The 13,246-nt window shown below is 43.7% G+C and overlaps 2 protein-coding genes across 6 annotated transcripts in view; both read left to right on the top strand.

The window, feature by feature from the left end:
- The window catches only part of ABHD18 (abhydrolase domain containing 18), a 57,501-nt gene that overhangs the window by 11,963 nt on the left and 32,292 nt on the right, over positions 1 to 13,246 (top strand). For 3 of the 5 annotated variants that reach the window (XM_077279118.1, XM_077279113.1, XM_077279114.1), the window contains exons 2-4: positions 1,556 to 1,683; positions 6,409 to 6,493; positions 6,954 to 7,054. In XM_077279118.1, the coding sequence (XP_077135233.1) occupies positions 1,571 to 1,683; positions 6,409 to 6,493; positions 6,954 to 7,054 (299 nt within the window). In that variant the 5' untranslated portion in view covers positions 1,556 to 1,570. The remainder of the gene's footprint in view (positions 1 to 1,555; positions 1,684 to 6,408; positions 6,494 to 6,953; positions 7,055 to 13,246) is intronic. The other 2 variants (XM_077279116.1, XM_077279117.1) reach the window with 1 other exon arrangement.
- Positions 7,361 to 9,858, top strand: LOC143790465 (uncharacterized). The gene is made up of 2 exons (XM_077279122.1): positions 7,361 to 8,457; positions 8,533 to 9,858. Exons 1-2 carry the CDS (start codon positions 8,276 to 8,278, stop codon positions 9,533 to 9,535), a joined length of 1,185 nt encoding a protein of 394 aa, XP_077135237.1. The 5' UTR covers positions 7,361 to 8,275; the 3' UTR covers positions 9,536 to 9,858.

Here is a 13,246-nt window from a genome sequence, read left to right on the forward strand (position 1 = left end):
CTCCTGGATTTAAATCTGGGATTCAAGGTAAACCGGTGCTATGGTTTTCAGTTATAAGTCACTGGTGAGAGGGAGGTGGGAGGGCCTTTTAACCTCTCCATTTCCTGTTCCCCATTAGGGCAAAGAGGCAACCTCCATATGCCGTCGTGGAAGGTTCCTAGAAACCGAATTAACGGTAAGAATAATTCTATTTTTCTGCAATCAAAACTATGAACATCCCCATATACTGTAATGGGTAGATGTTCTTTCCGTGGAAAACACTGATGGAACACAGCCACCTGAATGAGGCCTTAGACGATGCTTAAGGGGTTATTCACAACTATGACAGCCCCTTCTTAAACCAAATGCTCATCCCCAATAAAGTAATGAAGCCCGCTCCCGCGGTGTTGTTGCTCACTTTCCCCAGGGCTGTGATGCGGTGTTGTGACACGTGACGCCGGCGCCCAATCAGCACTGATGTCACTGTCTCCGCCTTCAAACACACTGAGCATGAAGAGGAAGTCAGAGCGCAGCTGCAGCCCGGACTTCCTCGTCATGTTTGCTTTGTCCAAAGGTGGAGACAGTGACGTCAGTGCTGATTGGGTGCCGGCGTCACGTGTCACAATACCTCATCACACCCCCGGGGAGAGCGAGTGGCGGCACAAGAGGGTGACTGTGGACTTTATTATTTTATCGGGGCATAACCTTTAGTTTAAGAAGGGGTTGTCATAGTAGTGGACAACCCCCTTTAAATGGGCTGATTTATGTGCTGTACATACGCAGACATCCAATTACACTATTCCTGTAATCAAGACTAATGCTTATAGAAGAATAAAAATCTGTACTTTGTTCCATTTTTGTTTTTTACCTCTGAATCATCTTTTAGAAAAAATGTTTCTTCTGATACTTTTTTAAGCACATTTATTTAGAAAGAAAAAAGAAAGCTTAAATGTGGAGGAGGACTCCTAAATGGCTGTTTAGGTATTAGTATATTACTAGGAACTAATGATTTGTTTTCTTCTCTTAGGCAGAGTTCCCATGAACGGTTAATACTAGGGCCTGTCATGTCCACGTGCAGCTCCATGATCTCTATGATTGCATCTGAAACTAGCATTGCCTCGTCCACAAAACGGACAGGACTAGGCACTATGTACTAACATTGGGCAGTGTGAGGTCCGCGTGAGTCTTAAGCACACTGCCCAAAGATTTGTGAATAGCGGAGTATCAAGTGGAGTGAGAACTAATGTGGTGGTTTGGTTTTGTTTTTTAATACTTTTCCCCATATCATTCTGGTGGCATCTTTGCTGAAGGTTTTCATCTTGGCATACAGACCAGTCAATATCGGTATAGGAGAGCCAGTCAGGTGCATTGCTAACTAATGCAGCAGCTTTCAGGATAATCAGTGATGTTATTACAGATGGTTTATTACATTTTGGTTATGATTTCACAATTGCAATGTCAAAACCATGTTTTCTTTCTGCAAAACTACGCTGTGTGGCCTTGCTGCTAGGGATCATTCAGATGTCTGTTTATGGCTAGTCAGTGACTATAAATGTCTTTTCTGATTAATTTTCAGATGTGAATTATACAAATGGGATTGAGTAAACTGGATGTTCTCTACAGGCGGTTACTCCTTACTAAATTTTTCATCCGAGGATGGGGCAAACCAGAAGACTTGAAACAGTACGTCTATGGGAATATACAGTAAAGTTTGATTTCTCCCTACATGTGATTTATACATTTTAGCTCTAAAGTTTACACGATGGCAGTAAGGAACTGAATAGTATTATCAGTGATCACTTACTAGACTTTGAATGTTATATTTTATCTTCTGCAGCTTTTCAGCTAGCAACATAAGAAATGCTTTGAGCTTGAACCTTTGTTTTAAACCATTTGTTTAGGATAGTGGCTCACTTGCTAATTGCTGGGCCCCCACAGATTGAGAATGGACTCTGCACAGTCCCATTTTGAATGGGGCAAAGGTGCACATGCTCACTTCATTAAATTGTCTATTGGGCCATCGGTAAAACCATAGTACAATGCTTGGCTGTGTCTGCCAGTCTCATCGATAGTGACCGGAGGTTGAGCTTGTACAGTGGCATGTAAAACTTTGGGCACCCCTGATCAAAATTACTGTTATTGTCAACCGTTAAACAAGTTGAAGATGAAATGATTTTTAAACGGCCTAAAGTTAAAGAATTCATGTTTCCTTTGTCTTTTAGGCAAAAAAATATCTATCTAAAATTACAAAAAGGAAAATGGGTCGTTGCAAACGTTTGGGCACCCCTGGAGATTTGTGTGCTCTGCTAACTTTGACCAAGGTTTCAGACTTTACTTACCCTGTTAGGGTTATGGCTTGTTCACTATCATCATTAGGAAAGATAGGTGATGCAAATTTCCCAGCTTTATAAAAACCCAGCCGCCTCTAACCTCGTGTCAAAAAACAGAATCCATGAGGTCTTCTAAGCAGCTGCCTAGCACTCTGAAAATAAAACTGGTGGAGACCCGCAAAGTAGGAGATTCCTGTAAGAAGATAGCAAAGCTTTTTCAAGTTGCCCTTTCCTCAGTTTGACCGCAAAAGACCTTCAGAACGATTTAGCAGACTCTGGAGTTGTAGTACATTGTTCTACTGTTCAGACACACCTGCACAAATATGGCCTTCTAGGGAGAGTCCTCAAAAGAAAACCTCTCCTGCGTACTCGCCATATAATTCATTGTCAGAAGTATGCAAAGAACATCTAAACAAGCCTGTTGCAGCCAATGGCACGTGAAACATTTCACAGGTAGAACGAATAATGGATTCAACGAAATTTCAACAACTTCTTGATGCAAACATAACACCACCTGTAAAAAAGCTGAAGTTGAAAACAGGATGGCGTCTACAAATGAATAATGATCCCAAATATACATCAAAATCCACAATGGAAGATCTCAAAAGGTGCAAGCTAAAGATTTTACAATGGCCCTTACAGTCCCCTGATCTGAACATCATTGAAAATCTGTGGCTAGACCTCAAAATAGCAGTGTATGCAAGACGACCCAGGAATCCAACAGAACTGGAAGAATTTTCCATAGAAGAATGGATGAAAATCCCTCAAACAAGCATAGAAAGACACTTGGCTGGCTACAAAAAGCATTTACAAGCTGTGTTACTTTGAAAAGGAGGTACTACTAGGTACTAACCATACAGGGTGCCCAAAGTTTTGCATAAACTCATTTTCCTTTTTGTAATTCTTAAAATGTAAAAGATGAATAATATATTTGGTTGTTTTTTTTGCTTAAAATACGAAGGAAAAGTGACATTTTTACCTTTAGCCCTTTTAGAGATCATTTCATCTTCAAGTTGCTTAACTGTTCACAATATCAGTAATTTTGACGAGGGGTGCTCAAATTTTTACATGCCACTGTATACATTGGCTCCATTGAGTGAGGTTTTATAGCTTCTATTCTCATGATCGCTGGTGAAAAAACAACCCTTGAGGCTATGACTGCATCCATTAAACCAATCCATTTCTATTTTTTAATCAATTTAATTGTTTTAAATGGTAAAAAAACAGCAAGAACTTAACCGTCGTTTTAATCTGTATTTCATAAATCAACCGTACACATGAAAATAAGCAACTTTGTAATATCTTATCAGAGAAATCTGCTTCTGTCTCTGCCAGAACTGATCCGTCATTATCAAAATTCTAGGTTCTAAGGTAAAATCTGTGTTCAGTGAGGAAAGACCGTCTTATTACTGAGGTAGGAGATGGCGGCTGCTGCTGATTAGAACAACAGTAAAGGTACCTTCACACTGAACAACTTAACAACGATAGCGATCCGTGACGTTGCAGCGTCCTGGATAGCGATATCGTTGTGTTTGACACGCAGCAGCGATCAGGATCCTGCTGTGACATCGTTGGTCGGAGCTAGAAGGCCAGCACCTTATTTCGTCGCTGGATCACCCGCTGACATCGCTGAATCGGTGTGTGTGACGCGGATTCAGCGATGTCTTCACTGGTAACCAGGGTAAACATCGGGTTACTAAGCGCAGGGCCGCGCTTAGTAACCCGATGTTTACCCTGGTTACCAGTGTAAATGTAAAAAAAAAAAAACACTACATACTTACATTCCGGTGTCTGTCGGGTCCCCCGGCATCTGCTTCCCTGCACTGTGTCAGCGCCGGCCGGCCGTAAAGCAGAGCGCAGGGGTGACGTCACCGCTCTGCTTTAGGGCCGGCGCTTACACAGTGCAGGGAAGCGGACGCCGGGGGACCCGACAGACACCGGAATGTAAGTATGTAGTGTTTGGTTTTTTTTACATTTACACTGGTAACCAGGGTAAACATCGGGTTACTAAGCGTGGCCCTGCGCTTAGTAACCCGATGTTTACCCTGGTTACCCGGGGACTTCGGCATCGTTGGTCGCTGGAGAGCTGTCTGTGTGACAGTTCTCCAGCGACCACACAACGACGAAACAGCGACGCTGCAGCGATCAGCATCGTTGTCTATATCGCTGCAGCGTCGCTTAATGTGGCGGTACCTTTACTCTTTAAAGGGAATCTGTAGATAAGCCCCCGATGTAACCTGAAAGATAAGAAAACAAGTTAGATTATACTCACCAGGGTGCGGTCCAGGTCCGATGGGCGTCGCAGGTTCGGGTCCGGCGCCTCCCATCTTCATGCGATGTCGCCCTCTTCTGTCGCAGCTCTTGCTCCGCACTGCAGTACTTTACGCTGCCCTCAACAGGGCAAATCAGTACGCCTGCGCAAGAGCCGCAACAGAAGCAAGGAAGAGGACGTCATCACATGAAGATGGGAGGCGCCGGACCGCAGCGTCCATCAGATCTGAACCATACCGGACCGCTCCTCCAGGTGAGTATAATCTAATTTGTTTTTTTATCTTTCAGGTGACATCGGGGGCTTATCTATAGCATTACAGAATGCTGTAGATAAGCCCCTGAGGCCATGTGCACACGTTCAGTATTTTTCGCATTTTTTTCGCTATAAAAACGTGATAAAAACACGAAAAAAACGCTTACATATGCCTCCTATTATTTACAGTGTATTCCGCATTTCTTGTGCAAATGTTGCATTTTTTTCCGCGAAAAAATCGCATCGCGGAAAAAAAAGCAACATGTTCATTAAAAATGCGGAATTGCGGGATTCCGCACACCTAGGAGTGCATTGATCTGCTTACTTCTCGCATGGGGCTGTGCACACCATGCGGGAAGTAGGAGACTCTCCTCCACGGACTGGGCACCATATAATTGGTAAAAAAAAAAGAATTAAAATAAAAAATAGTGATATACTCGCCTTCGATGGCCCCGGAGGCATGCTGCCGCTTCCGTTCCTTTAGATGGTCTGTGTTCAGGACCTGCGATGACGTCACGGCCTTGTGATTGGTCGCGTGACCGCTCATGTGACCGCTCAGCGACCAATCACAAGCCGCGACGTCATCGAAGGTCCTGAACACACACAGCATCTATAGGAACGGACTCCTGCAGGTGAGTATAACCATTTTTTTATTTTTTTTATTATTTTTACATTATATCTTTTTACTATTGATGCTGCATAGGCAGCATCTATAGTAAAAAGTTGGTCACACTTGTCAAACACTATGTTTGACAAGTGTGACCAACCTGTCAGTCAGTTTTCCAAGCGATGCTACAGATCGCTTGGAAAACTTTAGCAGAAAATTACGCTTGCAAAATGCTAAAAAAAAGCGAAAAAAAAAAACGGGAAAAAAACGCAAAAAAAAAAATGCGTATTTCTTGCAGAAAATTTCCGGTTTTCTTCAGGAAATTTCTGCAAGAAATCCTGACGTGTGCACATACCCTAATGGTGATGGCCGCAGCTTATATGCGAAAAATGAGGTGACAGATTCCCTTTAAGGGTATATTCACACATCTGTTTTTTTTCTACATGATAAAGACACTCTACCTGGAATATTGACGTAGAAAACCTGCTTGTTTTGGTGATTTTTTTTTTTTTTCTTTTTTTTTTTAGGCTTTTTTGTGGGGTGGTGGCAGGGGGAGAGGGTTTTTTTGTGTGTGGCTAAGTCTCTTTGATTTCAATGGCGAAAAAATTGTCATGCTGCATTATTTAAAAAAAAAAAGCCACATGGCAGAAAACAATTTGAACATGACATGAAAACGCTATGTGTTTTTTACACACGAAAAGTGTTTTCTTTCTATGTGTTAAAAAACAAAGCAAATAAAAAAACAAACACAATAGCGCAATGTGTGACCATGCCCTGATGGATAATAGATGTGCAAAAGTGGGACCATATTTGATAACATTATTTGTTTTGAGGTTTGTTAAAAGTAAAAGCAGATTAGTGCTGGGGAATTTTGTGGAATTGACAATTTTTGTCACTAGTTATTTGCTTTGAAGACGTCTGTCTATCTGTAATATCATTGCAACTTTTTTTTTTTTTGCTGTTAAAAGGCTATTCGAATTTAGAAAAATCATTGGAAACAGAGAGAAATGCCAGAACCTGGTGCCAAAAGATTATCCAGTGCACATTGACTCGGTAATGCTGTTTGCCTTCTAGAACCCTTTTTAGAAATTAATAATTTTTTTCTCTTTTAGGCTCTGTTCAGACACGTGTCATGGCTACCATTATGAATTGAGCTGTGACGTGTGAAATCCTGATGAGTCCCAATGAACTGTAACTGGTGTACTGAGTCTTGTTAATGTGACGGTATTGGGCAGTTACTGTGTCCGGTCATTGATGGGTAGAATCACATTGTATGTGATGGGAAATCTGCTTCAGTGTGAATTTGGATTAAGATTAGGTAGATTTGCATGTATTATATAGTGGAGAAGAATAAACCCTAAAGTAAGGGCATCTGACACATTCCAAAAGAACCTAGGGTCATGACAAGACTTATCCTGAACTGGCAGCCTATCCTGTTGGCAAATTACTGCTAGAATTCTTTGGCCGGTCATTCCATTAGTATGGTGTTACATCTCATATTTCTGATATTTAGATTGAAGAACAAACTGACTGTAAGATTTTTGATGGCCATTTTACCTCACCACTGGTCCACTATGTGCCAGATGTTATGCCACCTGAAACAGTAACGGCTCGGTAAGTTGCCTTTTCTTAAGAAATTACATGACCTACCTGTAAAACCTGATCATTGTCACTGCAGACCATCCCCTTGATTAGCCAAAATGTACATCTAGTATGATACAAGCATTTTCCTCCCTTAACATACTCAGTTCCACAATGTATTCTAACATTTCTAATTTGCTTGGAAAGATGTCCTGTAATTTTGTGTGGCTGGCCGTATGTTTCCCAAGGGTTAACAAGTAATTGTCTAGTTTTTAAAAATCCGTACCCTTGAGGCTGGGGTCACACATGCGTGTTTTACGTACGTAAGAGCGAAAAAACTACGTCCGTAAAACTCGCATTGCATACGGCACAATGATTCTCAATGGGTCTAGTCCTATCAGCCGTATCTTACGGATCCGTAATATACGGCTTTGTACGGGCGCAGAAAATCGCAGCCTGCTGCGTTTGTCAGCGTATCGCGCAAAAAATACGCCAATGCAAGTCTATGGGAGAGCGTATAATACGGAATGCTTACGGACCATGCGTGTGCCTTGCGAGAAATACGGAACTTAATGGCAGATGTCCTGAAACGTCCAAAGGCCTCAATTAGGCAGGTGAGACATGCTAATTAGCTGAAAAAGCCAGACAGTGAACCCGGAAGTCTGCTGCACGCCTCCACGGAGTGAGATTCACCATGTCTCACATTATCAATGTGGACATGCTCATTATTTTGGTCCAAGAAAGGCCTGTAATTTGGGACCAAAGAGATCCAAACTACGCCAACAGAGCCCAAAAAGAGGCAGCATGGAGGAGCGTGTGTGTGGCCCTCTTCCCACATTATGACCAGCAGCCACGTCAGGCACAGCGACAGATAAGTAAGTACACCCATGTTTGAAATGTAATGTTCTTTGGAATTATCAGGCCCTTTCTACTTTGAATTTCTGCGCAATGTACTAAATAGTCATGAAGGAACTAGAAAGCCCACCAGTAGATCCAAGGTGTGGTACATGATATACGGATTTCATTAATGTTTACAATAGGTGTCCCTTTTACTTACTAACAGTGTTTCCCATTATTTGTCCTTTCTGTGATAGAGGTTAGTGGACTCTGTCCTTGTGGCTTTGCTTGCTAATTGGGGTTTTTGTTTCGATTTAAGATGAATTCTTCTCCCCAAAGGCCTATTTGGATGCTACACTTATAAATCTGTGTAGTCATTTACACCTTTTTGGAGCTCACTGATTAATGGTCTAAAGAATGTGTGTTTTTTTTGTTGTTTCAGTGGGTGATGTTACAACAAGGTGGCGGAGTATCCGCGACCAGTACAGGAGGGAGAGGCAGCAGCGGGAGAGAAGTGGAGCCGGGGCACCTCCCAAAAAAAAAAAGTACATATACTTTGACCGGCTCAACTTTCTCAATCCCAGCATGGACCTCAGGCCGTAAGTACCAATCTCAATAATTTTTGGTGTGGGTTTTGGTATTATTTGTGTTCTTACTTTTTTTTTTGGTTCCAGAACTCAGTCTAACCTCACTGACAGGGAGACAGGGTCTGACTCCGAACTGGTCATTGACCCAGTTGGGGAAGGTGAAGAGGTGGCTGGTCCATCTGCTGCTCCCTCTGGCTCCATCCCTCCTGGATCCTCCTCATCTCTTCATGAAGCTGGATCTGTCTCAGTCCCACACCCAGAGGACCCACAGTTTGCCTCTTCAGCGGCAGCCTCATCAGCAGCACCACCACCTAGCCAGGATGACCCTGTAAATAGCAGCAGCCCAACTGTTGCCCTGGCTCCATCCCCACAGGCTGCAGTCAGACCACAGCTTGCACGCCGCAGAAGAGAATTGAGACAAAGCCGCCAAAATGTCGATGCTGGGGTCCTGAGCTACTTGGCACGTGTTCGAGACGATGATGGGGAGGAGGGATTTACCAGGAGCATGGCCAATTACTTAAGGTCCATAGAGAGGGAGTTAAGGCTACGTGTGAGAGGGTGTTTTCAGATCCTTGTTGACGCATGCACCCCCCCAAATAACCCATACAATCTCATGCTGATGATTGAACAGTGGCAGATGTCACCTGAAAATGTTCTGCGGCCTCTGAGATTACAAGGCCTGGCAGCTCAACAAGGATCCGAACCACCCCCTCCACGTCAGCCAACACCTCAGCCCCAACCCCCATCAACCACACAATGGCCACCTCAGCAACATATGGCAGGATATGTTCAACCATCACAATATGGCCACTTGTCCACACCCAGTGCTGGAGGCTGGTCCCAACCTGGGTATGGACAATATGGTCATTTTGGGTTGGGTTATGATTCCCGGCCATATGGTTATCAGCAGCAGGGGTATGTCCAAAATCCACGCCCTACTCTTCCAAGTTCCCAGCATCCTAGCTGGCCAAATGTCCCTCAGGCCACAACATCATCTGCACAGGGTTCTGGACAATTGGGCCTACAAATGCCACCTGATGCAGACCCAGAGCAAGCTGCTTCTCCTGCCCCTACCTACCAGGACTTGTAATTTTTTGTTTTTAGGTTTGTTTTGTTTTTTATGTTTCTTTTAATTTTTTTTTTTTTTTTTTTTTTTTCTATGATTTGTATACAATTTGTATGCTTGTATTCTCACTACAGAGCATGGTTGCTTGTGTTCGGAGTGGCAATTTTGGGCAAAAAAAAAAAAAATATGAGACCCAAAAAAGGTTATGACAAAAGAATAACCTACACAGTTGAAAAAGTTACCCAGTAAGTAAAATGTTTTTGTACTAGCAATCACCGTCTGCCTGCGCTGTATTCATTCTTCCATCACACACACATGATATGCTGATAACCATATGTGAAATAAGAAAAAACTAGACACAGAGTTGGAAAATTGTTTCACACATACTTTATATAGCTAATTAATTACACATGCAAAAAGGCATAGTCTTGCCAGGGAATAGCACCTTGAGGAGACAAAAAAAAATTGGTAAAGATATCACGAACTTTCAGACCAGAAAGTGGCCGACGCGGAGGAGGGACATATGGGGTAGGCCTACGAACATTGATCATGAGGTTATCTTCCACGCTTGGTGATGAACAATCATGTATTCTTGTGAAATTATGTAGAATGACACAGGCTTTTATCACTTCGTTGATTGTCGCCTCACTCAGCTGTATGGCAGAGTGAAGAACCCGCCATTTGGCCACAAGAATCCCAAAGGCGCACTCAACCAGTCTCCGTGCCCTGGCAAGTCTCAAATTAAACACCCTCCGCCGGTGGTCAAGGTTGCGCCTGGGGTAAGGCCTCATGACGTTCCGCGACAGTTGGAAGGCCTCATCTCCAACAAAAACAAAAGGCACTGCTTCAGCATTGGAGCCTGGGAGTTGTTGTGGTGGTGGGAGATTCAACTGGTTGTCACGTAGCCGCCGACCCATTATGGATGAATTGAAGACCCTAGAGTCTCCAGTTCGCCCATAGGCCCCAATGTCTACAATGACAAACCTGTAGTTACTGTCAGCAACTGCTAACAGAACTACAGAGAAAAACTGCTTGTAATTGTAGAATTGGGAACCAGAGTTCGGCGGCTTACGCACCCTGATATGTTTCCCATCCACAGCTCCAATGCAATTAGGGAAGTCACAATTATTTTGGAAACCTGTGGCGATTTTAAGCCAATCGTCCTGTTTTGGCTCAGGCAACACAGCTTCATGTAGTTTCAGCCAGATTTGGGAACAGGTTGTCCTAACAATGCCTGAAATGGTCGACCGCCCAATCAAAAACTCCAGGTGGAGACCCGCATAGGACAATCCTGTGGCCAGGAAGCTGCAATACAACAAAAAGGGAAAAGAAAAAAACATGAGCACTAAGATCCAAGGAAGAAGCCCAAGTGTATATTTCATAGAATATGACATTATTTACAGTATACAAATTGGCAGTTGAAAAAATAAATAGACTATAATCTTGCCAACATTCTTGGATATGTGCTTGTGGCTTCATGTCCAAGTGAAGTTAATGAAACCTAGTAGTACACCTCACATTTGTTAAGAAAAACCCCAAAAATACAGTATTTTCAAATGTGGAATACATACCGTAAGGTTAGGAGCAGACGCTCCTCAGCAGAGATGGCTTTTCTCATCCAGGTGTCCTTAAAGGTGAGCCCAGGACGTAAGAGCTCCAACAACATGTCAAAAGTCCGGATGGACATGCGAGTATACTGGTAAAACTTCTCTGGATGTGCCCTCAAAGCTGAATATAGTCTCTGGAAATGGCCTTTACTCTGGCGTTGGATCAATAGAGGATGGACCCACAATCTTCGTCTCCTCCTTCGCGGATCCACATTGACCGAATATGGCTGTCCAAAGCGACGAGACAACACCCAGTGAAGCAACACCCGCTGAGTTGTGCTTACATACACAGGGCCAGACATGGTTGTAATCTCCAAGCAACACAGCCAAAATATGCTAGAGAACATATAGGGCAGATGGGAGGGCTCCACCTGTTGTAGAGGGCTTAAATAGTGTGGTTAATGATGGTTTAAATGATTTGCAGGCCTGAAAACCGTTAAATGTCCATTTTGTGATGGTGCGTGATAAATACGCCATACGGATCACACACGCATCACACACGCACAAGCACATGCACAAAATACGCGACCACACCTCAGCAACGCCGGAACTACGGAAGTCGCTTACGGAGACATTTTGGCGTATTCAACGCGTAATACGGACGTATAATACGTTGCGTATTGTCTTACGCCATGTGTGACCCCAGCCTAACAAAACTGAGTAGCTGGGTCAAAGCGTTTCATTTCTTGTGTATGTAATGTCGGAGTGAGTATTAAACTGAATCTGTTATTAGGTTTTCGCCTCTTAATCTGAGCAGCATGATTTAGAGACATAAACCCTGATTCTAGTGACTTGTCTCCTACTGGGCTGTATGCTGTTGTTTTGATAAAGTCATTATTTTATCAGCAGATTATCACTAGACGACTAGTATAGCTAATGCCATGTAGTCCTCCATATTCATGTGCTTTGTATAACCCCCACCACCACCACTAATTGGCTGCTTTCTGGCTATGCGCAGTGTACACAGAAAGCTCCCAATCAGCGGTGTGGGCGGGGTTATGCAGAGCTCAGCCTTTCCCATACATCATGCTACTCGGAAGTGGGGTAGGAAAAGTCTGGTGACAGATTGCTTTTCAAGGGTTTGTCAAGTGAAAACAAACACAAGATGGGTGATAACTTATAGATAAGTGGGGGTCTGATCATCGGGACCTACAGTGATTTGCTGAACGTCAACTTTTGAACGTGATAGAGACACTTTTATCACCATTAGAATAGAGTGACAATTTGCATGCTCATCAGCTGCTCCATTCACACTCTATGGCCTGGCCAAACACTGCACTCGGCTTTTTCTGGCAGCCCCATAGAGAATGAATAGAATGACTGCTGGGCACACGTGCTACCGAAACATTCTGATGCCTCATTCACATATCAGTATTTATGAACAGTATTTGAATAGCAAAACCTGGAGTCTGCGAAACACACAATTTCAGTAGTATTTCTCTGTAAGTTCCACTCCTGGTTTTGGCATTCAAACACTGATACTGACCAAATACTGACTTGTAAATGAGGCCTAATTGGGATAAAAATGTCCTGTTCTGTGTATCAGTACGGGCTTCAAAAGTTGGACCCACACCGATCAATAGAGTTGAGTGAATTTTTCAAAATTCGGTTCCGATTCCCTTTAAAGTGTAACTGCACTTTCAGATGACTTTTCGTAATAGGTTGTCCTGTGCGTGTGTACCCAAAGAATAACTCTTTCTAGCCATGATGTGACTTGTATCCTGCATTTTTAACAATTTTTCTCTGTCCCCCATGACGGCACCACGGAGAGAGGGGATCCGCCCTTCAAGGACAGGAAACCTACAGATAAAAAGGCGGTACCTCTCTCCCTCATCAGTTTGGTTTCCTGTCCTTGATAGGGAACCTGCAGTCGTCGCAAGACATACCTAGATCATTGTTGGATTCCGGGGCTAGTCACACCGATCCAGGCAGCGGGGGTCCCCTTCCTCGGCTGGTGTGGTAACCCGAGGCGCCACCGCTGAGGTCAGTGAGCCTCTAGGGTGTGCAGGGAGAGGCAGCAAAGAAGAGGATCGCGAGGCCGCCTCTCCTGGAAATCTTCTTCATGGCCGACGGGCCACATGGCACAGCTTGCCACCGCGGGGGTCCCTACGGAACACGGGGGGGGGGG

The sequence above is a fragment of the Ranitomeya variabilis genome, chromosome 1 (assembly GCF_051348905.1).
Source record: "Ranitomeya variabilis isolate aRanVar5 chromosome 1, aRanVar5.hap1, whole genome shotgun sequence".
Lineage (NCBI taxonomy): Eukaryota > Metazoa > Chordata > Amphibia > Anura > Dendrobatidae > Ranitomeya > Ranitomeya variabilis.